Source organism: Thalassophryne amazonica, chromosome 6 (genome assembly GCF_902500255.1).
Source record: "Thalassophryne amazonica chromosome 6, fThaAma1.1, whole genome shotgun sequence".
NCBI classification, from domain to species: domain Eukaryota; kingdom Metazoa; phylum Chordata; class Actinopteri; order Batrachoidiformes; family Batrachoididae; genus Thalassophryne; species Thalassophryne amazonica.
In genome coordinates this window covers 166,212-193,324 of record NC_047108.1, presented here as the reverse complement: position 1 = coordinate 193,324, position 27,113 = coordinate 166,212, and the positions used below count along the sequence as shown (strand labels likewise).

The 27,113-nt window shown below is 40.9% G+C and overlaps 1 protein-coding gene across 1 annotated transcript in view; it reads left to right on the top strand.

Annotated features, from left to right (window-relative positions):
- Positions 1-27,113, top strand: part of LOC117511751 (probable glutamate receptor) — a 114,625-nt gene that overhangs the window by 23,111 nt on the left and 64,401 nt on the right. Inside the window, exons 3-4 of the mRNA XM_034171649.1 lie at positions 19,941-19,972; positions 23,464-23,643. Of these exons, the coding sequence (XP_034027540.1) occupies positions 19,941-19,972; positions 23,464-23,643 (212 nt within the window). The remainder of the gene's footprint in view (positions 1-19,940; positions 19,973-23,463; positions 23,644-27,113) is intronic.

The window sequence follows — 27,113 nt, the reverse complement described above, 5'->3', positions numbered from 1 at the left end:
TCAGTTCGTTCGAGACATCGTGTTCACACAGTCAGTTTGAGGTATCGTGTTCACACAGTTCATTCCGAGGTATCGCCTGCACACAGTCAGTTTTTTTCGAGTTATCGTGTTCACACAGTCAGTTTGTTTCGAGTTATCGTGCTCACACAGTCAGTTTTTTTCGAGTTATCGTGTTCACACACTCAGTTTCAGTTTATTTCGAAGTATCGTGTTCACACAGTCAGTTTGTTTCGAGGTATCGTGTTCACACAGTCAGTTCATTCCGATGTATTGCCTGCACACAGTCAGTTCGTTTCGAGGTATCGCTTTCACACAGTCAGTTCTTTTGGAGGTATCGTGTTCACACAGTCAGTTCGTTTCGAGGTATCGTGTTCACACAGTCAGTTCTTTTCGAGGTATCGTGTTCACACACAGTCAGTTCTTTTGGAGGCATTGTGTTCACACACTCAGTTTGAGTTATCGTGTTCACACAGTCAGTTTGTTTCGAGGTATCTTATTCACACAGTCAGTTTGTTTCGAGGTATTGTGTTCACACAGTCACTTCGTTTCGAGGTATCGTGTTCACACAGTCAGTTTGAGGTATCGTGTTCACACAGTCAGTTCATTCCGAGGTATTGCCTGCACACAGTCAGTTTTTTCGAGGTATTGTGTTCACACAGTCAGTTTGTTTCGAGGTATCGTGCTCACACAGTCAGTTTGCTTTGAGTTATTGTGTTCACACACTCAGTTTGTTTCGAGATATCGTGTTCACACAGTCAGTTGTTTCGAGGTATCGTGTTCACAACAGTTCATTCCGATGTATCGCTTGCACACAGTCAGTTTGTTTCGAGGTATCGTGTTCACACAGTCAGTTTGAGGTATTCGTTCACACAGTCAGTTTGTTTGGAGGTATCGTGTTCCACAGTCAGTTGTTCGAGGTATCGTGTTCACACAGTCCAGTTTGTTCGAGGTATCGTGTTCACACAGTCAGTTTGAGGTATCGTGTTCACACAGTCAGTTCGTTCTGAGGTATCGTGTCACACTAGTCAAGTTTTCGAGGTATTATGTTCACACAGTCAGTTGTTTCGAGGTCTCATGTTCACACAGTCAGTTCGTTCGAGGTATCGCGTTCACACAGCTCAGTTCTTTTGGAGGTATCGTGTTCACACAGTCAGTTGTTTCGAGGTCCGTGTTCACACAGTCAGTTCATTTTCGAGGTATCGTGTTCACACAGTCAGTTCGTTTCGAGGTATCGTGTTCACACAGTCAGTTCGTTCTGAGGTATCGCGTTCACACAGTCAGTTCTTTTCGAGGTATCGTGTTCACACAGTCAGTTCGTTTCGAGGTATTGTGTTCACACAGTCAGTTTGTTTCGAGGTATCGTGTTCACACAGTCAGTTCATTCCGATGTATCGCCTGCACACAGTCAGTTCGTTTCGAGGTATCGCTTTCACACACAGTCAGTTCTTTTGGAGGTATCGTGTTCACACAGTCAGTTCTTTTCGAGGTATCGTGTTCACACAGTCAGTTCGTTTCGAGGCGTTGTGTTCACACAGTCAGTTTGTTTCGAGGTATCGTGTGCGCACAGTTTGTTTCGAGGTATTGTGTTCACACAGTCAGTTTGTTTCGAGGTATCGTGTTCACACAGTCAGGTCATTTCGAGGCATCGTGTTCACACAGTCAGTTTGTTTTGAGGTATTGTGTTCACACAGTCAGTTTGAGGTATTGTGTTATACAGTCAGTTCATTTCGAGGCATCGTGTTCTCACAGTCACTTTGAGGTATCGTGTTCACACAGTCAGTTTGTTTCGGGGTTTCGTGTGCGCACAGTTTGTTTCGAGGTATTGTGTTCACACAGTCAGTTTGTTTCGAGGTATCGTGTACACCCAGTCAGTTCATTTCGAGGTATTGTGTTCACACAGTCAGTTTGTTTCGAGGTATCGTGTTCACACAGTCAGTTTGAGGTATCGTGTTCACACAGGTCAATTTGTTTGGAGGGTATCGTGTTCTCACAGTCAAGGTCATTTCAAGGCATCTTGTTCCACAGTCAGGTCATTTCCGAGGTATCTTGTTCACACAGTCAGTTTCAAGGTATCGTGTTCACACAGTCAGTTCATTTCGATGATTCATGTTAACACAGTCAGTTTGAGGTATTATGTTCACACAGTCAGTTTCGTTTCGAGGTATCGCGTTCACACAGTCGTTCGTTCCGAGGTATCGATTTCACAACACATCAGTTCTTTTCGAGGTATCGTGTTCACGACAGTCAGTTCTTTTCGAGGTATCATGTTCACACAGTCAGTTCGTTTTGAGGCATTGTGTTCACACAGTCAGTTTGAGGTATCGTGTTCACACAGTCAGTTTGTTTCGAGGTATCGTCTTCACACAGTCAGTTTGTTTCGAGGTATTGTGTTCACACAGTCAGTTCGTTTCGAGGTATCGCGTTCACACAGTCAATTTGCTTTGAGTTATTGTGTTCACACACTCAGTTTGTTTCGAGGTATTGCCTGCACACAGTCAGTTTGCTTTGAGTTATTGTGTTCACACAGTCAGTTTGTTTCGAGGTATCGTGTTCACACAGTCAGTTTGTTTCGAGGTATCGTGCTCACACAGTTCATTCCGATGTATCGCTTGCACACAGTCAGTTTGTTTCGAGGTATCGTGTTCACACAGTCAGTTTGAGGTATTGCGTTCACACAGTCAGTTTGTTTGGAGGTATCGTGTTCCACAGTCAGTTGTTTCGAGGTATTGTGTTCACACAGTCAGTTTGTTTCGAGGTATCGTGTTCACACAGTCAGTTGAGGTATCGTGTTCACACAGTCAGTTCATTTTGAGGTATCGTGTTCACACAGTCAGTTTGTTTCGAGGTATCGTGTGCGCACAGTTTGTTTCGAGGTATTGTGTTCACACAGTCAGTTTGTTTCGAGGTATCGTGTTCACACAGTCAGTTCATTTCGAGGTATTGTGTTCACACAGTTTGTTTCGAGGTATCGTGTTCACACAGTCAGTTCGTTTTGAGGTATCGTGTTCACACAGTCAGTTTGTTTTGAGGTATCGTGTTCTCACAGTCAGGTCATTTCGAGGCATCTTGTTCACACAGTCAGGTCATTTCGAGGCATCGTGTTCACACAGTCAGTTTGAGCTATCGTGTTCACACAGTCAGTTCATTTCGATGATTCATGTTAACACAGTCAGTTTGAGGTATTATGTTCGCACAGTCAGTTCGTTTCGAGGTATCGTGTTCACACAGTCAGTTCGTTCCGAGGTATCGCTTTCACACACAGTCAGTTCTTTTGGAGGTATCGTGTTCACACAGTCAGTTCTTTTCGAGGTATCATGTTCACACATTCAGTTCGTTTTGAGGCATTGTGTTCACACAGTCAGTTTGAGGTATCGTGTTCACACAGTTTGTTTCGAGGTATCGTCTTCACACAGTCAGTTTGTTTCGAGGTATTGTGTTCACACAGTCAGTTCGTTTCGAGGTATTGTGTTCACACAGTCAGTTTGAGGTATCGTGTTCACACAGTCAGTTCATTCCGAGGTATTGCCTGCACACAGTCAGTTTGCTTTGAGTTATTGTGTTCACACACTCAGTTTGTTTCGAGGTATCGTGTTCACACAGTCAGTTTGTTTCGAGGTATCGTGCTCACACAGTTCATTCCGATGTATCGCTTGCACACAGTCAGTTTGTTTCGAGGTATCGTGTTCACACAGTCAGTTTGAGGTATTGCGTTCACACAGTCAGTTTGTTTGGAGGTATCGTGTTCCACAGTCAGTTTGTTTCGGAGGTATTGTGTTCACACAGTCAGTTTGTTTCAAGGTACGTGTTCACACAGTCAGTTTGAGGTATCGTGGTTCACACAGTCAGTTCATTTTGAGGTATCGTGTTCACACAGTCAGTTTGTTTCGGGTGGTATCGTGTGCGCACAGTTTGTTTCGAGGTATTGTGTTCACACAGTCAGTTTGTTTCGAGGTATCGTGTTCACACAGTCAGTTCATTTCGAGGTATTGTGTTCACACAGTTTGTTTCGAGGTATCGTGTTCACACAGTCAGTTTGTTTTGAGGTATCGTGTTCTCACAGTCAGGTCATTTCGAGGCATCTTGTTCACACAGTCAGGTCATTTCGAGGCATCGTGTTCACACAGTCAGTTTGAGCTATCGTGTTCACACAGTCAGTTTCATTTCGATGATTCATGTTAACACAGTCAGTTTGAGGTATTATGTTCACACAGTCAGTTCGTTTCGAGGTATCGTGTTCACAGTCAGTTCGTTCCGAGGTATCGCTTTCACACACAGTCAGTTCTTTTGGAGGTATCGTGTTCACACAGTCAGTTCTTTCGAGGTATCATGTTCACACATTCAGTTCGTTTTGAGGCATTGTGTTCACACAGTCAGTTTGAGTTATCGTGTTCACACAGTCAGTTTGTTTCGAGGTATCTTGTTCACACAGTCAGTTTGTTTCGAGGTATTGTGTTCACACAGTCAGTTCGTTTCGAGGTATTGTGTTCACACAGTCAGTTTGAGGTATCGTGTTCACACAGTCAGTTCATTCCGAGGTATTGCCTGCACACAGTCAGTTTGCTTTGAGTTATTGTGTTCACACACTCAGTTTGTTTCGAGGTATCGTGTTCACACAGTCAGTTTGTTTCGAGGTATCGTGCTCACACAGTTCATTCCGATGTATCGCTTGCACACAGTCAGTTTGTTTCGAGGTATCGTGTTCACACAGTCAGTTTGAGGTATTGCGTTCACACAGTCAGTTTGTTTGGAGGTATCGTGTTCCACAGTCAGTTTGTTTCGAGGTATTGTGTTCACACAGTCAGTTTGTTTCGAGGTATCGTGTTCACACAGTCAGTTTGAGGTATCGTGTTCACACAGTCAGTTCATTTGAGGTATCGTGTTCACATAGTCAGTTTGAGGTATTATGTTCACACCGTCAGTTCGTTTCGAGGTATCATGTTCACACAGTCAGTTTGTTTCGAGGTATCTTGTTCACACAGTCAGTTTGTTTCGAGGTATTGTGTTCACACAGTCAGTTCGTTTCGAGGTATTGTGTTCACACAGTCAGTTTGAGGTATCGTGTTCACACAGTCAGTTCATTCCGAGGTATTGCCTGCACACAGTCAGTTTGCTTTGAGTTATTGTGTTCACACACTCAGTTTGTTTCGAGGTATCGTGTTCACACAGTCAGTTTGTTTCGAGGTATCGTGCTCACACAGTTCATTCCGATGTATCGCTTGCACACAGTCAGTTTGTTTCGAGGTATCGTGTTCACACAGTCAGTTTGAGGTATTGCGTTCACACAGTCAGTTTGTTTGGAGGTATCGTGTTCCACAGTCAGTTTGTTTCGAGGTATTGTGTTCACACAGTCAGTTTGTTTCGAGGTGTCGTGTTCACACAGTCAGTTTGAGGTATCGTGTTCACACAGTCAGTTCATTTTGAGGTATCGTGTTCACACAGTCAGTTTGTTTCGGGGTATCGTGTGCGCACAGTTTGTTTCGAGGTATTGTGTTCACACAGTCAGTTTGTTTCGAGGTATCGTGTTCACACAGTCAGTTCATTTCGAGGTATTGTGTTCACACAGTTTGTTTCGAGGTATCGTGTTCACACAGTCAGTTCGTTTTGAGGTATCGTGTTCACACAGTCAGTTTGTTTTGAGGTATCGTGTTCTCACAGTCAGGTCATTTCGAGGCATCTTGTTCACACAGTCAGGTCATTTCGAGGCATCGTGTTCACACAGTCAGTTTGAGCTATCGTGTTCACACAGTCAGTTCATTTCGATGATTCATGTTAACACAGTCAGTTTGAGGTATTATGTTCACACAGTCAGTTCGTTTCGAGGTATCGTGTTCACACAGTCAGTTCGTTCCGAGGTATCGCTTTCACACACAGTCAGTTCTTTTGGAGGTATCGTGTTCACACAGTCAGTTCTTTTCGAGGTATCATGTTCACACATTCAGTTCGTTTTGAGGCATTGTGTTCACACAGTCAGTTTGAGTTATCGTGTTCACACAGTCAGTTTGTTTCGAGGTATCTTGTTCACACAGTCAGTTTGTTTCGAGGTATTGTGTTCACACAGTCAGTTCGTTTCGAGGTATTGTGTTCACACAGTCAGTTTGAGGTATCGTGTTCACACAGTCAGTTCATTCCGAGGTATTGCCTGCACACAGTCAGTTGCTTTGGGTATTGTGTTCACTACACTCAGTTTGTTTCGAGGTATCGTGTTCACACAGTCAGTTTGTTTCGAGGTATCGTGCTCACACAGTTCATTCCGATGTATCGCTTGCACACAGTCAGTTTGTTTCGAGGTATCGTGTTCACACAGTCAGTTTGAGGTATTGCGTTCACACAGTCAGTTTGTTTGGAGGTATCGTGTTCCACAGTCAGTTTGTTTCGAGGTATTGTGTTCACACAGTCAGTTTGTTTCGAGGTATCGTGTTCACACAGTCAGTTTGAGGTATCGTGTTCACACAGTCAGTTCATTTTGAGGTATCGTGTTCACATAGTCAGTTTGAGGTATTATGTTCACACAGTCAGTTCGTTTCGAGGTATCATGTTCACACAGTCAGTTCGTTCCGAGGTATCGCGTTCACACAGTCAGTTCTTTTGGAGGTATCGTGTTCACACAGTCAGTTCGTTTCGAGGTATCGTGTTCACACAGTCAGTTCTTTTCGAGGTATCGTGTTCACACAGTCAGTTCGTTTCGAGGTATCGTGTTCACACAGTCAGTTCGTTCTGAGGTATCGCGTTCACACAGTCAGTTCTTTTGGAGGTATCGTGTTCACACAGTCAGTTCGTTTCGAGGTATCATGTTCACACAGTCAGTTCTTTTCAAGGTATCGTGTTCACACAGTCAGTTCGTTTGAGGCGTTGTGTTCACACAGTCAGTTTGAGGTATCTTGTTCACACAGTCAGTTCTTTTCAAGGTATCGTGTTCACACAGTCAGTTCGTTTCAAGGTATCTTGTTCACACATTCAGTTCGTTTTGAGGCATTGTGTTCACACAGTCAGTTTGAGTTATCATGTTCACACAGTCAGTTTGTTTCTAGGTATCTTGTTCACACTGTCAGTTTGTTTCGAGGTATTGTGTTCACACAGTCAGTTTGTTTCGAGGTATCGTGTTCACACAGTCAGGTCATTTCGAGGCTTCGTGTTCACACAGTCAGTTTGTTTTGAGGTATTGTGTTCACACAGTCAGTTTGAGGTATTGTGTTATACAGTCAGTTCATTTCGAGGCATCGTGTTCTCACAGTCACTTTGAGGTATCGTGTTCACACAGTCAGTTTGTTTCGAGGTATCGTGTGCGCACAGTTTGTTTCGAGGTATTGTGTTCACACAGTCAGTTTGTTTCGAGGTATTGTGTTCACACAGTTTGTTTCGAGGTATCGTGTTCACACAGTCTGGTCATTTCGAGGCATCGTGTTCACACAGTCAGTTTGAGCTATCGTGTTCACACAGTCAGTTCATTTCGATGATTCATGTTAACACAGTCAGTTTGAGGTATTATGTTCACACAGTCAGTTCGTTTCGAGGTATCGTGTTCACACAGTCAGTTCGTTCCGAGGTATCGCTTTCACACACAGTCAGTTCTTTTGGAGGTATCGTGTTCACACAGTCAGTTCTTTTCGAGGTATCATGTTCACACATTCAGTTCGTTTTGAGGCATTGTGTTCACACAGTCAGTTTGAGTTATCGTGTTCACACAGTCAGTTTGTTTCGAGGTATCTTGTTCACACAGTCAGTTTGTTTCGAGGTATTGTGTTCACACAGTCAGTTCGTTTCGAGGTATTGTGTTCACACAGTCAGTTTGAGGTATCATGTTCACACAGTCAGTTCATTCCGAGGTATTGCCTGCACACAGTCAGTTAGTTTCGAGGTATCGTGCTCACACAGTTCATTCCGATGTATCGCTTGCACACAGTCAGTTTGTTTCGAGGTATCGTGTTCACACAGTCAGTTTGAGGTATTGCGTTCACACAGTTTGTTTGGAGGTATCGTGTTCCACAGTCAGTTTGTTTCGAGGTATTGTCTTCACACAGTCAGTTTGTTTCGAGGTATCGTGTTCACACAGTCAGTTTGAGGTATCGTGTTCACACAGTCAGTTCATTTTGAGGTATCGTGTTCACATAGTCAGTTTGAGGTATTATGTTCACACAGTCAGTTCGTTTCGAGGTATCACGTTCACACAGTCAGTTCGTTCCGAGGTATCGCGTTCACACAGTCAGTTCTTTTGGAGGTATCGTGTTCACACAGTCAGTTCGTTTCGAGGTATCGTGTTCACACAGTCAGTTCTTTTCGAGGTATCGTGTTCACACAGTCAGTTCGTTTCGAGGTATCGTGTTCACACAGTCAGTTCGTTCTGAGGTATTGCGTTCACACAGTCAGTTCTTTTGGAGGTATCGTGTTCACACAGTCAGTTCGTTTCGAGGTATCGTGTTCACACAGTCAGTTCTTTTCGAGGTATCGTGTTCACACAGTCAGTTCGTTTCGAGGCGTTGTGTTCACACAGTCAGTTTGAGGTATCTTGTTCACACAGTCAGTTTGTTTCGAGGTATTGTGTTCACACAGTCAGTTCGTTTCGAGGCATCGTGTTCACACAGTCAGTTTGAGGTATCGTGTTCACACAGTCAGTTCATTCCGAGGTATCGCCTGCACACAGTCAGTTTTTTTCGAGTTATCGTGTTCACACAGTCAGTTTGTTTCGAGTTATCGTGCTCACACAGTCAGTTTTTTTCGAGTTATCGTGTTCACACACTCAGTTTGTTTCGAAGTATCGTGTTCACACAGTCAGTTTGTTTCGAGGTATCGTGTTCACACAGTCAGTTCATTCCGATGTATCGCCTGCACACAGTCAGTTCGTTTCGAGGTATCGCTTTCACACACAGTCAGTTCTTTTGGAGGTATCGTGTTCACACAGTCAGTTCTTTTCGAGGTATCGCGTTCACACAGTCAGTTCTTTGGAGGTATCGTGTTCACACAGTCAGTTCGTTTCGAGGTATCGTGTTCACACAGTCAGTTCTTTTCAAGGTATCGTGTTCACACAGTCAGTTCGTTTCGAGGCGTTGTGTTCACACAGTCAGTTTGAGGTATCATTGTTCACACAGTCAGTTTGTTTCGAGGTATTGTGTTCACACAGTCAGTTCGTTTCGAGGCATCGTGTTCACACAGTCAGTTTTGAGGTATCGTGTTCACACAGTCAGTTCATTCCGAGGTATCGCCTGCACACAGTCAGTTTTTTTCGAGTTATCATGTTCACACAGTCAGTTTGTTTCGAGTTATCGTGCTCACACAGTCAGTTTTTTTCGCGTTATCGTGTTCACACACTCAGTTTGTTTCGAAGTATCGTGTTCACACAGTCAGTTCATTCCGATGTATCGCCTGCACACAGTCAGTTCGTTTCGAGGTATCGCTTTCACACACAGTCAGTTCTTTTGGAGGTATCGTGTTCACGCAGTCAGTTTGTTTCGAGGTATCGTGTTCACACAGTCAGTTCTTTTCGAGGTATCGTGTTCACACATTCAGTTCGTTTTGAGGCATTGTGTTCACACAGTCAGTTTGAGTTATCGTGTTCACACAGTCAGTTTGTTTCGAGGTATCTTGTTCACACAGTCAGTTTGTTTCGAGGTATTGTGTTCACACAGTCAGTTCGTTTCGAGGTATCGTGTTCACACAGTCAGTTTGAGGTATCGTGTTCACACAGTCAGTTCATTCCGAGGTATTGCCTGCACACAGTCAGTTTTTTTCGAGGTATTGTGTTCACACAGTCAGTTTGTTTCGAGTTATCGTGCTCACACAGTCAGTTTGTTTTGAGTTATTGTGTTCACACACTCAGTTTGTTTCGAGGTATCGTGTTCACACAGTCAGTTTGTTTCGAGGTATCGTGCTCACACAGTTCATTCCGATGTATCGCTTGCACACAGTCAGTTTGTTTCGAGGTATCGTGTTCACACAGTCAGTCGTGTTCTTGATCAGGTTTGTTATACACATTTTTTATAGACTGCCTTGGCAGAGTTTTGATGCCTGGTGTAAACAGTGTCATGATGGTAGCCATAGCTTATAACTTGCAGTGTGCAGGCTTTGAAGTGTTATTAATTCAATTCTTGCATTAATGTCGTAAGTTATGCTTTGTCGTGCATATTAAAGACTAGAAGATGGTCTTCGTGGGTTTTTTCTTGACTTTTAAAGCTGCCATTTTGGTGCCAATACTGAAATATAGAATGCTTGAAATGTAACGAAAATATGTGAAATGGGGACTGTTAATTACAAAATGGGGTAAGGACGTTGAGCATTGTGGTGCAGACTACAGACTGCTACTTGTCGTCCATTTTTGCAAACATTACGATTACGATATGATGACATTACGATAGCTATCGAGTGCAGTGTGGGACTTTGAAGTGTGTGTGTTACCAATTCCTTTCTTGTACTCAAGTCATTATGGTTGGTAGTGCATAGAAAAGACTAGGAGACGGTCTGTATGGATTTCTTTGTGAATTTTTATTGCCACTGTTTCGTGCTCCCTCCAGAGCATTCTGGGTAACGTAGTTTTGAATTCCATCATCACAGTAAAATGTACTCCAATCACAATAAAAATGCAAGCTGCGAGTTTATGTTATTTTTAAAAGTTGTTAGGGTGCAGCTGTATTTTTTTATTTATCTCTTATTTTGAAAAGCATGGGGAGTCAAACAGTGGTGAACAGTGGTGTCTTAACCCCTCAAAGTTCTGCATAATGCTGCATAATGACAATGTGATTTTATTTTTTTTTTTTAGATTTTTGAAAATTTATTGAAAACAAAAAAAAAGAAAAGAAATGACGTACGTAATTATTCACTCAAAACTGAGCTCAGGTGCATTCTGTCTGCAGCAAATTATTTATACTGCAAACAGCATTTGTGAACTTGCTTGAGAAGTTTCTACAGCTTAAATGGAGTCCACCTGGGGTAAATTCAGTAAATTTCAGTTAATTATTTTTCAGTAGCACGAACTGGGAAACTAGTCAGGATTGAGGAAATGATGAATGCATCAATGTACAGAGACATCCGGGATGAAAACCTGCTCCAGAGCGCTCTTGACCTTAGACTGGGGCGATGGTTCATCTTTCTTTCAGTGACCCTAAACACACAGCCAAGATATCAAAGGAGTGGCTTCAGGCCAAGGCTCAAAGGGTGTGAATACTTATGCTCATGAGGGGAGAAATGAATTTACTCCATTTTGGAATAAGGCTGTAACATAAAAAATTGTGGAAAAAGTGAAGCGCTGTGAAAACTTTCTAGATGCACCATAGTTGCAATGATTCTCCAGATGAAAGTTTTGATTAAATCATTCATTCCTTAATTTTCTCCCACTGATCTGGGTCACTGTGGCAGCACACCAAGCAGGTGTGTCCACACTTCCCTGACCTCAGCTAAATCCTGGCTTTGCCAAGCCAGCTGGGAAATGTAGTCATGCCCTGGGTCTTCCCTGGGGCCTCCTCCACACTGGATGTACCTGGAAGACGTCCCTGGGGAGCCGACCAATGGGCATCCTCACCAGATGCCTAAACCACCTGAGTGTGCCCCTTTCAATCCAAAGATGCTGCAGCTCCAGTCTGAGTCCCTCCTAGATAGCTAAGATTCTCACCTAATTCAGGATCGTAACCCCAGAAAACGGGGCTCCTGTTTCCAGGCCTCGGGGGTGGGGGAGCTCAAAGGTGAGCGCCTGGTGGCCGGATGTACAACTGTGGGACTTGGTCAGGCTCAGCCAGAAAAAAAGAGTATGGTGTCACCGCCCACAAGGGGAGTGTAAAGAGTCAGGTGAACTGTGTTACGAGCAGTGGACCAGAGGAAAAATAAGTCAGACAAATATTAAATTTTACATTTCAAAACTTAAAACAGAATACAGTAAATTAAAATAATTATTATGTTTATTGTTTTCACTTACTTGAGACAAGTCAGTGGATGGATACATCAGGGTCACCAACTCCCGCGCATCTGGTGTGACACTCACGCTTTCAGCATTAATCTCACGCTCTCACACACAAGAAAGAAATATCACACCAAAATAAAAAATTCTCCCATTAATTTTCTGTTGACGACTAGATTCAGCCCCTTTCACACCAGGGCTGCTTCAGGTTGCTTCATGCGGCGTCATGATGACACAGGAATGTCTGCATCAGGCGCATGCAGCAGAGAGGGGAGAGGAGGCTAGGACGCAGAGGAGGATCTGCAGCCAGACTGTGCACTTTGATTTCTCTTCTAGTTTATATTTGTTCTTGTGCTGAGCTGCAGGTCTGTGCTCTGAGTTCTGTTATAGTTTATCTTTCTTCCTTTGACTGCAGAGCTGCGTGAGTGCGCGAACGAAACGTTAGTGAGTAAATGTGGAGATGTCTGGACTTTTTACTGGATGTGGACATGTCCTGTCTCTGGCATTCAGTCTGTGAGCAGGACTTTTATTTAAACACAGTTGTGATTGAATTTAAGAGTAAGGAGCTGCAGCAGCAGCCAGGCTGAGCTCTTTTTTTCTCTGCTCTTTGAACGTGTAGTTCAAAGAGTAGTGAAACTATGTATTGAACAATGTAGTTCACTACATCGTGTACACGGTATAAAAACAGTCCTCGGTGGTTTATACTTCGGAAACAATGGAACACAGCAGGAATCATAAATTGACGTCGGTAACGTTGTTTTGTGTGGGTGTGGCTTCCAGTCACGTTGAGTACCGTTGCTTTCCACTGACTTGTGTTGAAACCACTTGCTTTCTGTGTCAAGCACGGGATGCAGAAAAAATTAAACATGTTTAATTTTTGGCGTGCAATTTGCTTTGTCCTTTGCATCCCTCGAGCACGACACAACTTGAAGTGGGCCCGGTGTGAAAGGGGCTTAAGACTTGACCAGACCAAGGTGCATTGTTTCTTAATGAAAGGAGAAGAGTTTAACACTAATCAGATTCACTGTGCATTCGGATTATCTTTGTATTGTGAGACGATCGCAGCATTAAAACCAGCCCTTGAGCAGATGAATTGGTCAAACTGACCAATTCACCCACTTTCAGCAACCTGCCAGCTTTTCATATGCTGTTCAGCAGCACAATTCTTTCTCACAGCACGGTGATGCTCAGAACTATCAAGGCTATGGTTTTACAAAGACAAATTTCCACATTTTTTTCTTTAACCCCTTCTAAGCCTGTATATCCCATCAATGGGAAATGTCACTTTTTATTTGTGAGATACTGACAAGCCAAAATAAGGTGTGTGGTAGGGGGATAAAACTGTGCTGCTGTGTGTCTCCTCACTAAAAACAGCTGATCCGTGACGTGTTATAAATACTAACACTTTTTTTTCCTCCCAAATGTGCCTAAAGTCTCTTTCTGAGGATGACATGATGTTAAAAAAAAAAACAAAAAAAAGGCTGACCTGTCAATCTGGTCATGCTTTCTGCATAAATGAACCTCATCCATTCATCCTTTTCAGACAACAAACCAGGGGCGAATCCAGCCGGAAAGGGGGAATGGGGGGCGTTGCGGCAGCTCCCCACAACAGCCCTAGATTAAAGGTCCACTTTTGAAGACATTTTTTCATACTATTACTACTAATACCACTAATAATAATTTCAACAACTAAAATGTTTAAAAAGAGTTTAAATGTTAGAAAAATGTTAGAAAGAATTCAGTGGTTACATTTGTAAACAATGTTGGCTAGAAATTGTAAGTTTTACTGTTACAGTGCTGTCAGTTAAATATGAAGTCAAAGATGTCTTTATTTTATTTCTTATAAAACAAGTATTTATGTTCATTGAAGTCAAGAAATGGTGACTATAAAGTGAGTATTGGCAAAACAGGTTATCATTTTCATGTTGAGGTGGTGGGGGGGTGTTGTCGGTGGCTGTTGAAAGTAACTAGTAATCTAATTTCGTTACTTTTAAACCTGAGTAATTAGTAAAGCTACTTTTCCAAGGAGTAATCAGCAGTGGGATTACTTTTTCAAAGTAAATGTGGCAACACTTCAGCTGCGCGTGAAGAGTTCAGAGAGAATTTGAGCATAGGTTCGAATCTTGTTTCTGAGTCGGCCACTTTTTGGATGACAAGGTAAATAGATAAATAGCCTAACAAATTGAATAATCTATTGTCTAATAAAATTATGTCCCTAGTCACTACAGATGTAGCCTCATCAGAAGAACTGTGTGTTGACACAGTAGGCTACAGGCTTCAACTAGTTGCAAATTAGGTAATTTAAAGGACATGTCATATGTTATAATGTTGTGGTCAGCAAGTATTCATGATTTTAAGTCTCTAAAAAAATGTAGTCGCTGATGTATTTTATTACTAAATTATTACTGATGGAGAAACTGAATTGTTTTGAACCTCTGAATCAATATGAAGTAATTGTTTTGAAATGGTTCCATGTTTAGAAGCATTTGATACAATTATATATGGTGACATCTGCTGGCCAATCTTTGACATAGCAGTTGCATGGAACAATGAAACAGGCACTTATGTGTGTTAAATAATAAAGGTTGCATCTTGAAATTTTTGACTATTTTTTGTTTAAAGACATTAATAATATACTTGTGTTATAATTTGATTGTGCCGTCATAAAATACTGTAATAGAGATGAAATGAAGAGGGTTTGGGGGCTTTAAAAGTTTTTTTTTTTTTTTTAAACAGGATCATTTCAGTGGTGTTAGGCTCGAGTCTGTTCCATCTCTTCAGTTCTGAAGAGAAAACTCGCACGGCATAGAAGATAGATTTTGTCCAGCTTGTAAAGAGTTGGATAAACAGCTGCCTCCCTCATCATTAGCAGCGCTACAATCCGTCAGACTCCCTCATCACGGCACTCTTCACCTCCAGCCATTTTAAGCACTTTTCTTTCTTTGTCTCTCCCATGCCTGTGTTTGATGAAATATTTCAGAAAAAGGAATGAGGATGGAGATGAGAAGAATCAAACAGAGTTTCCCTTCTATTTTTATTTTTATTAGTAAATGAGAACTGGGGTTTTTGTTTGTTTGTTTTTCTTTTATTTGGGGTTACCAAAAATTTTCAGCGCACGCTATCTCACTCCAGCCAAAGTTCCAAAGTTGGCAACCCTGATACATGATCCTTTCTACGTCAATGAATAAGTCATTGCCTTCATGAATGTCAGTCATTCAGAAATGGAATCAGTCTGGTGCTGTAGGATGAATAAGTTGGGAGTATGCAGTTTTCAAAAACTGAATGGCCATGTAAGAAGGAGACTATTGAGATCACAATCTGGAGTTATCTGTGACTGTGACTGGAGAAACTGGACAGTGTAGCCTTTGTTAAGTGCCTCATCAGTCACATGTTTCAAGACGCTTGGCATTTTTGAACCTAAGGTCAACTTTACAATTTTTTTCTTTTAGTCATTTGACTGGGGACAAAATTTAAACTGCAAATTATTTATACTGCAAACAGCATTCGTGAACTTGCTAATTTATGTTGTTGATTTTGTGTAAATCAAACTCAGAGTAAGCCGCTACCTGTTGCCAGTGAACAGATGAACAAATGGCATCAATGCGGAGTGAAACTTGCACATGCTTACCTTAATAAATGTAAAAGAACATTGCAAAGCATCCAGTTATATACTTTGCCTTACTTTAGCCTTGCAGTCCCCTGTGCTGTGACTATAAGATAAGATACGATAAGAAAAGCCTTTATTCATCCCTCAATGGGGGAAATTTCAGTATCACTTCACAGCATAGAACAATAGAAATAGACAGAAGGGCATGCAATAAAAACAAACAAGTATCTCTTAAAAAACAAGAACTAAAAAAAGCACTGAGTGCCGAGTAAAGCTAAGGCTACCATCCATCAAGTGCTGAGTGTAGATGCAACCCATCTACCACAACTGACTAGGCAATCAGTGGACAGCTGAAAGATAGCAAGGACAAAATAAGGATAATGTTTTAAAAAGTTAATCTGCATTTATCGAGGGAAATGTGGACATTCAGCTCCACACCGAAGTGGTCCATGCAACCAGGCACTTCTGATGACAATTTCACCTGTTTGCCCTGTCCAGTGACATTAACTAGCCAGTTAATTTCTGCTTGCCAGTGGTGTGTTTGCATTCCTAATAAATAATGTGCCTATTAAATTCACTTTTTGTCCCAAGTAAAAACATGATCCTCAAAACATTGAAAAATACAGTCTAATTTGTAATTTTCAGGAAATTTCCTTGAAGGGCAGAGAAGGGTTTCTTTCAAAAGAAATGTGAAATTTCAGCTGTCATTTGCTATAAAGCACATTGGAGTCTTGAGCCTATATTTGACTTTTCTTGACACTTGGAAGCTGCACCCTCAAGTCAGTCATTTAGATTTGCAAACAATTATTCTGTGACCAAACTTTCTTTAAACACTATTGTTCGCTACCCAGCTTTGCATTCTGAAAAGCAGCCGTGCTTCATGGTGCTGCCCATGAAAGTTATATTCACAAGTGAGATCATCCAGTGGAGCTCCAGCCTTGTGCCACAGGGCTCTGGCTGCCTGCTGAGAGGGGTCATGGTCTGCGCTGCTGGAGTCCTCTGAAAGCACAGATGGAGCATCTTTAACCATGGAAGTGTCCCATTTCTCACCAGTGGAAGGGTAATGTTTGCTGTGGTCCCAAAAAGCACTGTAATAAATCAATTAACCAACTGGGGGAGGCTCTGGAGCCAGGCGGTCAGGTGACAGATCCAAATTGGAAGTTCCAAAAACCAGTTTTAGTTGTTATTATCTATCGTCCACCTGGTCGTTACTGTGAGTTTCTCTGTGAATTTTCAGACCTTTTGTCTGACTTAGTGCTTAGCTCAGATAAGATAATTATAGTGGGCGATTTTAACATCCACACAGATGCTGAGAATGACAGCCTCAACACTGCATTTAATCTATTATTAGACTCAATTGGCTTTGCTCAAAATGTAAATGAGTCCACCCACCACTTGAATCATATCTTAGATCTTGTTCTGACTTATGGTATGGAAATTGAAGACTTAACAGTATTCCCTGAAAACTCCCTTCTGTCTGATCATTTCTTAATAACATTTACATTTACTCTGATGGACTACCCAGCAGTGGAGAATAAGTTTCTTTACACTAGAAGTCTTTCAGAAAGCGCTGTAACTAGGTTTAAGGATATGACTCCTTCTTTATGTTCTCTAATGCCATATACCAACACAGTGCAGAGTAGCTACCTAAACTCTGTAAGTGAGATAGAGTATCTCGTCAATAGTTTTACATCCTCTGAAAAAGAGAGCCTTAAATCAGAAGTGCCTGACTCCGTGGTATAACTCACAAACTCGCAGCTTAAAGCAGATAACCCGTAAGTTGGAGAGGAAATGGCGTCTCACTAATTTAGAAGATCTTCACTTAGCCTGGAAAAAGAGTCTGTTGCTCTATAAAAAAGCCCTCCGTAAAGCTAGGACATCTTACTACTCATCACTAATTGAAGAAAATAAGAACAACCCCAGGTTTCTTTTCAGCACTGTAGCCAGGCTGACAAAGAGTCAGAGCTCTATTGAGCCGAGTATTCCTTTAACTTTAACTAGTAATGACTTCATGACTTTCTTTGCTAATAAAATTTTAACTATTAGAAAAAAAAATTACTCATAACCATCCCAAAGACATATTGTTATCTTTGGCTGCTTTCAGTGATGCCGGTATTTGGTTAGACTCTTTCTCTCTGATTGTTCTGTCTGAGTTATTTTCATTAGTTACTTCCTCCAAACCATCAACATGTCTATTAGACCCCATTCCTACCAGGCTGCTCAAGGAAGCCCTACCATTAATTAATGCTTCGATTTTAAATATGATCAATCTATCTTTATTAGTTGGCTATGTACCACAGGCTTTTAAGGTGGCAGTAATTAAACCATTACTTAAAAAGCCATCACTTGACCCAGCTATCTTAGCTAATTATAGGCCAATCTCCAACCTTCCTTTTCTCTCAAAAATTCTTGAAAGGGTAGTTGTAAAACAGCTAACTGATCATCTGCAGAGGAATGGTCTATTTGAAGAGTTTCAGTCAGGTTTCAGAATTCATCATAGTACAGAAACAGCATTAATGAAGGTTACAAATGATCTTCTTATGGCCTCAGGCAGTGGATTTATCTCTGTGCTTGTTCTGTTAGACCTCAGTGCTGCTTTTGATACTGTTGACCATAAAATTTTATTACAGAGATTAGAGCATGCCATAGGTTTTAAAGGCACTGCGCTGCGGTGGTTTGAATCATCCCTTAGGCAGTATTATTAGAAAGCATTGCTTAAATTTTCATTGTTACGCAGATGATACCCAGCTTTATCTATCCATGAAGCCAGAGGACACACACCAATTAGTTAAACTGCAGGAATGTCTTACAGACATAAAGACATGGATGACCTCTAATTTCTTGCTTTTAAACTCAGATAAAACTGAACTAAAACTTTATTTCCTCTAGGCTGGACTATTGTAATTCATTATTATCAGGTTGTCCTAAAAGTTCCCTGAAAAGCCTTCAGTTAATTCAAAATGCTGCAGCTAGAGTACTGACGGGGACTAGAAGGAGAGAGCATATTTCACCCATATTGGCCTCTCTTCATTGGCTTCCTGTTAATTCTAGAATAGAATTTAAAATTCTTCTTCTTACTTATAAGGTTTTGAATAATCAGGTCCCATCTTATCTTAGGGACCTCTTAGTACCATATCACCCCAGTAGAGCGCTTCGCTCTCAGACTGCAGGCTTACTTGTAGTTCCTAGGGTTTGTAAGAGTAGAATGGGAGGCAGAGCCTTCAGCTTTCAGGCTCCTCTCCTGTGGAACCAGCTCCCAATTCAGATCAGGGAGACAGACACCCTCTCTACTTTTAAGATTAGGCTTAAAACTTTCCTTTTTGCTAAAGCTTATAGTTAGGGCTGGATCAGGTGACCCTGAACCATCCCTTAGTTATGCTGCTATAGACTTAGACTTCTGGGGGGTTCCCATGATGCACTGAGTGTTTCTTTCTCTTTTTGCTCTGTATGCACCACTCTGCATTTAATCATTAGTGATTGATCTCTGCTCCCCTCCACAGCATGTCTTTTTCCTGGTTCTCTCCCTCAGCCCCAACCAGTCCCAGCAGAAGACTGCCCCTCCCTGAGCCTGGTTCTGCTGGAGGTTTCTTCCTGTTAAAAGGGAGTTTTTCCTTCCCACTGTCGCCAAGTGCTTGCTCACAGGGGGTCGTTTTGACTGTTGGGGTTTTTCCGTAATTATTGTATGGCCTTGCCTTACAATATAAAGCACCTTGGGGCAACTGTTTGTTGTGATTTGGCGCTATATAAATAAAATTGATTTGATTTGATTTGACAGGCATCTCCGCAGCTCTTAGATCTTGTCATCATCTGTAGAAAAGCTGATGGGGTGTCATTTGTGTTTCTTGAGGACAGACGGGCTGACTGCTTCTACCCTGCTGAGTCTGTGCTTGTCAGAGCCAGAAAATATGAAGTCCATCCACCCCTGGCACTTCTTTTCTGCCCCTCACTTTGTCCCATTGTCCATGTTAGGTCCTGCTTGTCATGCTGTGAATGCCATCCGTCACAGTTCCAGCTCAAAGAAACAAGTCAAGATGTCACAGACGATGTTGGGGTCCGGGGGGGGGGTGCTTAAATGGTAGAAGGGGAGCATTAAGACAAAATACCAGAAGACAAATTTAGGGTCGTGACTGCATTTGGATGCCTCCCACAGTGTCCCCTTGTACCTAACAACTGTTCCCTTGTTTAGAGTCCTTTTGAAAGTCTCAAATCCTTGAAAGCCACTGACAACAAAACGTTCTTTGTCCTGGAGTGGCTGTTCAGCTTAGTTACTGCTTCAGCTCAGAAAGTCGGCAAGGGCTTCAACTGGGGGTTTAGAGTCTGAAAAACCAAAAGGTACTGATTACCGCACTGGACTGATTGATACTAAAGGATCTCATCTTAGGACTGTCATGATTGATTTGCTGTATTACAAGAATCTGAAAAAAATGTTTTCTGGTGTTTGTGTTTCCATCCTAGATGCCAAGATGTTATCCATCACCACAATTAAGGTATTCTTTTTTCCTGCCTCTTCATGGAACAAACTACCATGGTACTTTGTTGTACTGTTACACAATAGCAATGTCAGAGTAATTCAATTAGGAAAGTGTTGATCATACTATACACACACACACATGTAAAAGTCATTGTGTATGACTTCCTCATATGACTTCTGTGTCTTCTCATTATGACGTTTTTCATACCAATCAATCACAAATATTTTACTGATCAATAGTAGATCATCCAACTAGGCTTCTTAGTTTTTGAGAAAAGCAAAAAAGTGTTTCCCAGGCTCTAATCACCTCTTGACATCTATCCATGTATTATTCCCACCAAGTTAAAGGGACATCTGTCGAGCCCTTTTTATGTTGTTCATAGATACACACACACCAATAAAAACTGAAATGACTAAAATGCACAACACTATTATAAACAATCTTTTATTTGTTTGTGGAGGCTTTAACATAGATTTTCTAAATCCTCATAGCCAAGTACAAATAGCAAAATTTTTAGATTCTGTGTCTTGTATGGGAGGTGATGGTCTAATGGTTAAAGCGTTGGGCTTGAGACCAGAAGATCCTCCTGTTCAAATCCCAGCCTGACTGATCGTGCTCACAACATTTGCACGGCATGTTGTACGCAATAAAAGAAGAGCAAAGTACAGACATTTGAAGGTCATCAATGAAACTAAATTTCTTCAGCACAAACAAATGAGTAATAAGCACAATCCAAAAATACAAATATAAGTTCAGTGAAGTTAATCTTCCATACTGTAAAGAGATATTATTTTTGTTTTAATAAAGTATTTTGAAGCCAGCCAGAGTACAGCATAATTTAATATTTTCTGGACAGTTGTTCCAAATGTTTGCTCCTTTTATAGACACTGATTTTTTTTTTTAAGTAGTTCAGTCTTTGGTTTACCAAATAATAATGTTCCTCTCAAGCTGTAACTGGAGCCCTTTATTTTAACCCTCTGGGGTCCAAGGGCATTTTTTGGACAGTTCACTTGCCTGGCATAAATGTTTTATTATTGCAGCTCTCCCTGCATCCCACAATCAGGTGGGATGCAGGGAGAGCTATGTCTCTTTTTTCAGGACAACCTGTGCTTTCAGAATATATATGTTTTTGTTGTGTTTTATAAGTGTAATAAAGGTTTACAATAGATAGGTGTCACCCCGGCTGCTCCTGTGAGGTGGCAGCGCCCTCTGGTGCCTGGAGCCCGCACTCCAGGCAGGGTGCCCTCTGGTTGTGGTGGGCCAGCAGTACCTCCTCTTCAGCGGCCCACACAACAGGTTCGCTCATTCAATTCTAGAACAACAGATGTTTGCAGTGAAAATTCACTTTGAACTAAACCAGCAGCAGATGTTTGAGAAAGCTGCTAAGCTAATACTTAGCACAGCGCATTTTTCAAAATAAATGTGCACAACGGTCCAGTTTTCTCAAACACCGTTAAACATAGAACAAGGTGCAAGTAAGAACTCTGTGGTTCCTTACAGCAAACAGCAAACAGTTTCTGCTCAGGACAACAAAAATTCTTTCACACATAAAACACATTTAAATATGGATTAAAAATAAGCTTTAACTGGAAAAGATGCAGTTCATGTTATTTTTTTCCTTTTGTATGTCACAGTGTTTAGTTTGCAGAAATAAACTTGAATCCAGACTAACAGTAACCATGTGGAAAGTCGCACAATAATACTTTTGTTTTTAACTGGTAAAGTTAATCCATATACAAATAATGAATGTTTATGAGTGCATGTGAGAGTGCAATGGTACCAAATGTATGGAACCAAATTTGCACTCTAAATGGAACCAAGCCGCACTCTGAATGCAACGCAACACAAATAGTATGAATTAATCCATGTCATGTTACATACAAAGCACCAATCAAAGGACAAGAATCCACTCAGCTGTTATATAATGACATTTATTTAAAGACACAGTGTTTAGTTTGCAGAAATAAACTTGAATCTGGACTGAAAGTAATTATGTGGAAAGTCACAAAATAATACTTTTGTTTTTAACTGGTAAAGTTAATCAATGTCATTTATTCAAAGAGACAGTGTTTAGTTTGCAGAAATAAACTTGAATCTGGACTGAAAGTAATTATGTGGAAAGTCGCACAATAATACTTTTGTTTTTAACTGGTAAAGTTAATCAATGTCATTTATTCTCAGACACAGTGTTTAGTTTGCAGAAATAAACTTGAATCTGGACTGAAAGTAATTATGTGGAAAGTCACACAATAATACTTTTGTTTTTAACTGGTAAAGTTAATCAATGTCATTTATTCTCAGACACAGTGTTTAGTTTGCAGAAATAAACTTGAATCTGTCCTGAAAGTAACTATGTGGAAAGTCGCACAGTAATACTTTTGTTTTTAACTGGTAAAGTTAATCAATGTCATTTATTCTCAGACACAGTGTTTAGTTTGCAGAAATAAACTTGAATCTGGACTGAAAGTAATTATGTGGAAAGTCACACAATAATAATTTGTTTTTAACTGGTAAAGTTAATCAATTTCATTTATTCAAAGAGACAGTGTTTAGTTTGCAGAAATAAACTTGAATCTGGACTGAAAGTAATTATGTGGAAAGTCGCACAATAATACTTTTGTTTTTAACTGGTAAAGTTAATCAATGTCATTTATTCTCAGACACAGTGTTTAGTTTGCAGAAATAAACTTGAATCTGGACTGAAAGTAATTATGTGGAAAGTCACACAATAATAATTTGTTTTTAACTGGTAAAGTTAATCAATTTCATTTATTCAAAGAGACAGTGTTTAGTTTGCAGAAATAAACTTGAATCTGGACTGAAAGTAATTATGTGGAAAGTCGCACAATAATACTTTTGTTTTTAACTGGTAAAGTTAATCAATGTCATTTATTCTCAGACACAGTGTTTAGTTTGCAGAAATAAACTTGAATCTGTCCTGAAAGTAACTATGTGGAAAGTCTCATAATAATACTTTTGTTTTTAACTGGTAAAGTTAATCAATGTCATTTATTCTCAGACACAGTGTTTAGTTTGCAGAAATAAATTTGAATCTGGACTGAAAGTAACTATGTGGAAAGTCGCACAATAATACTTTTGTTTTTAACTGGTAAAGTTAATCAATGTCATTTATTCAAAGAGACAGTGTTTAGTTTGCAGAAATAAACTTGAATCTGAACTGAAAGTAACTATGTGGAAAGTCGCACAATAATACTTTTGTTTTTAACTGGTAAAGTTAATCAATGTCATTTATTCAAAGAGACAGTGTTTACCTCTCTGCCACACTCTCCACCAGACCTGCACACTCTTCTTTACCTCTTGCCTTGTTTGCTTTTATTCTGAACCAGAAATGCAGACTAGCTGACCAGATGTGTATGCTTTTGTATCTTTTCTGATTTTCAAGCAGCCTTAATTCTGCTTTGTAATGACAAACTAAGTGGACTAATGTGCACTATATAGTTTCTAGGAAGTTGCTGAAGCCACATTCTTGTCTTTTACTTTCAAAGGAGGACCCATACATTATGACCTCGGGCTCTGACTTGGAGGGATACTGCATAGACTTGATATCTGCACTCTCAAAGATGCTCGGCTTTGAGTACAATGTGCACCTGGTGAAGGACAACCGCTACGGCAGCGTGGATGCCAGCGGCAACTGGCACGGCATGATTGGTGAAGTCATCCGAGGAGTAAGTAGCTGTTCGAACAGGTAGAACCTTCAAGAGGATTACTTGATGCAAAAAATGTGATAGTGTCAAAACAGAGCATGGATGTTCATGTAAGCAAAAACAGTGGGGTGGAATAGCAAACTAATTGTGCATTGTTGTGATAAAAACATGAAATTTGGCACATATATTCTATATTAACTAATGTTTATTATCAGATATTAAGCCATTCTGGAGATGACCTCAAATGACCTACAGTGGTCAATGAAAAATTACACTGGGGTCAAAATAAAAAAAATCTTCCAATCATATTGAAAGGTTAACCATATTATTTGTCGAATCATAAAGATTCTGGGAAGGTGTAGTTTAAATCAAATCAAATCAATTTTATCTATATAGCACCAAATCACAACAAACAGTTGCCCCAACACGCTTTATATTGTAAGGCAAAGCCATACAATAATTACAGAAAAACCCCAATGGTCAAAACGACCCCCTGTGAGCAAGCACTTGGCAACAGTGGGAAGGAAAAACTCCCTTTTAACAGGAAGAAACCTCCAGCAGAACCAGGCTCAAGGAGGGGCAGTCTTCTGCTGGGACTGGTTGGGGCTGAGGGAGAGAACCAGGAAAAAGACATGCTGTGGAGGGGAGCAGAGATCGATCACTAATGATTAAATGCAGAGTGGTGCATACAGAGCAAAAAGAGAAAGAAACAGTGCATCATGGGAACCCCCCAGCAGTCTACGTCTATAGCAGCATAACTAAGGGATGGTTCAGGGTCACCTGATCCAGCCCTAACTATAAGCTTTAGCAAAAAGGAAAGTTTTAAGCCTAATCTTAAAAGTAGAGAGGGTGTCTGTCTCCCTGATCTGAATTGGGAGCTGGTTCCACAGGAGAGGAGCCTGAAAGCTGAAGGCTCTGCCTCCCATTCTACTCTTACAAACCCTAGGAACTACAAGTAAGCCTGCAGTCTGAGAGCGAAGCGCTTTATTGGGGTGATATGGTACTATGAGGTCCCTAAGATAAGATGGGACCTGATTATTCAAAACCTTATAAGTAAGAAGAAGAATTTTAAATTCTATTCTGGAATTAACAGGAAGCCAATGAAGAGAGTGTTGGGAAAGTGTAGGTACACGGACCCACAACAGGGGGCGCAAATGAACGGACAATGGAGGAAGTCTAATAACAACACTTTACTGTTGTGAATGGGCACAACGAATACAACAGATTATAACAATAGACAAAAGCCAAATCACAAAAGGTGTCGTGTGGGCAGGCTCGAAGATAGGAGACGTCTGTCCAAAGCAGAACCGGAACCACACGATTTCCTCTGCCACCAGACCCCAGGAATACTGGAGCCGCCAAGTCCCGAACTCCCAGGTGGCCACTGCCTCCGCATGTCGGACCTGGTACTGCTGGCGAGGAACAAAAAAACAATTAAATGTGGGCGCGTATGCACCCAGCAATCCGCACGGCAGGAAAACTACCTCCACCTCTCGTTGCAAAAAAAGTCTGCTATCACTCACAAAAATCACAAAAGGTTACTGTCAAGTAGTCAGCTGAGAATATTACCTTCCAGGTAGAACGATATCTCGGCAAAGAGGTGGAGACGTCGTCCTGCTGATGTACCCCTGCTGATCAGATGAGTGGTAACAGCTGTTGCAGGTGATGCGTGACAGCTGTTACCCTGGCTGCTCCTGTGAGGCGGCTGTGCCCTCTGGTGTCTGGAGCCCGCACTCCAGACAGGGCGCCCTCTGGTGGTGGGCCAGCAGTACCTCCTCTTCTGGCGGCCCACACAACAGAGAGGCCAATATGGGTGAGATATGCTCTCTCCTTCTAGTCCCCGTCAGTACTCTAGCTGCAGCATTTTGAATTAACTGAAGGCTTTTCAGGGAACTTTTAGGACAACCTGATAATAATGAATTACAATAGTCCAGCCTAGAGGAAATAAATGCATGAATTAGCTTTTCAGCATCACTCTGAGACAAGACATTTCTAATTTTAGAGATATTGCGCAAATGCAAAAAAGCAGTCCTACATATTTGTCAGGGTAATGCCATCCAGAGTAAGGATCTGGTTAGACACCATGTTTCTAAGATTTGTGGGGCCAAGTACAATAACTTCAGTTTTATCTGAATTTAAAAGCAGGAAATTAGAGGTCATCCATGTCCTTATGTCTGTAAGACATTCCTGCAGTTTAGCTAATTGGTGTGTGTCCTCTGGCTTCATGGATAGATAAAGCTGAGTATCATCTGCGTAACAATGAAAATTTAAGCAATGCTTTCTAATAATACTGCCTAAGGGAAGCATGTATAAAGTGAATAAAATTGGTCCTAGCACAGAACCTTGTGGAACTCCATAATTAACCTTAGTCCGTGAAGAGGATTCCCCATTTACATGAACAAATTGTAATCTATTAGATAAATATGATTCAAACCACCGCAGCGCAGTGCCTTTAATACCTATGGCATGCTCTAATCTCTGTAATAAAATTTTATGGTCAACAGTATCAAAAGCAGCACTGAGGTCTAACAGAACAAGCACAGAGATGAGTCCACTGTCCGAGGCCATAAGAAGATCATTTGTAACCTTCACTAATGCTGTTTCTGTACTATGATGAATTCTAAAACCTGACTGAAACTCTTCAAATAGACCATTCCTCTGCAGATGATCAGTTAGCTGTTTTACAACTACCCTTTCAAGAATTTTTGAGAGAAAAGGGAGGTTTCTCATAGATAGTTTCAGTCATAGATAGTTTAGACTATCTATGACTGAATGTTATGGAGTTACAGGGTAAAAACAGCAAAAATGGTGACAAAGACCAATTTCAGTTTGTACAGAGGTCAAAAGTTAAAGTTTCTCCAATTTTGGTTTAAATGTGATGCATGTTGTTGGTTGAACTAATAGGATTAATAAATGGAATAGTTTTTACTGGGTTGAATGCTTGGTCTCCAAAATAAAGGTCCAACAAGTTTGACATTAATTAGATTCTTTCACATATGACACGTGTTTCCCCATAACATAATAACTAAACACAGCAGATGGTGCAAACTTTTCCTTTTTAAAACCCTGTTAACTCAACCAAATAATTTGCACGAGTTTTTGACAAACTAAAATTGACCTTTGTCATCCTTTTTGCTGTTTTTACCCCATAAATCCATAGTAATCAGCCATAGATAGTCCAAACTACACCTTTTTGAAATAGTTATGACCAGTAATGTGGTATACGTATTTTCAATATGATTGGAGCATTTTAAAATTTTCTTTTCAACAAATGGCTGCCATGGGTAACATAATGAAAATTCATGATGGCTCAATATTCAGTTTTATTTGGAATACCTTTGGCTATTTATGTATCAAATTCTATGCTTTTATCATAAAATGCACAGTTATGTAATTTTACCTAGGGGGTTGTGGCCAAGTGGTTAATGCAGTTGGTTTCAGTTCAGAAGGCTCTTGGTTCAAATCCCACCCCTGTTCTACAGAATGTCTGA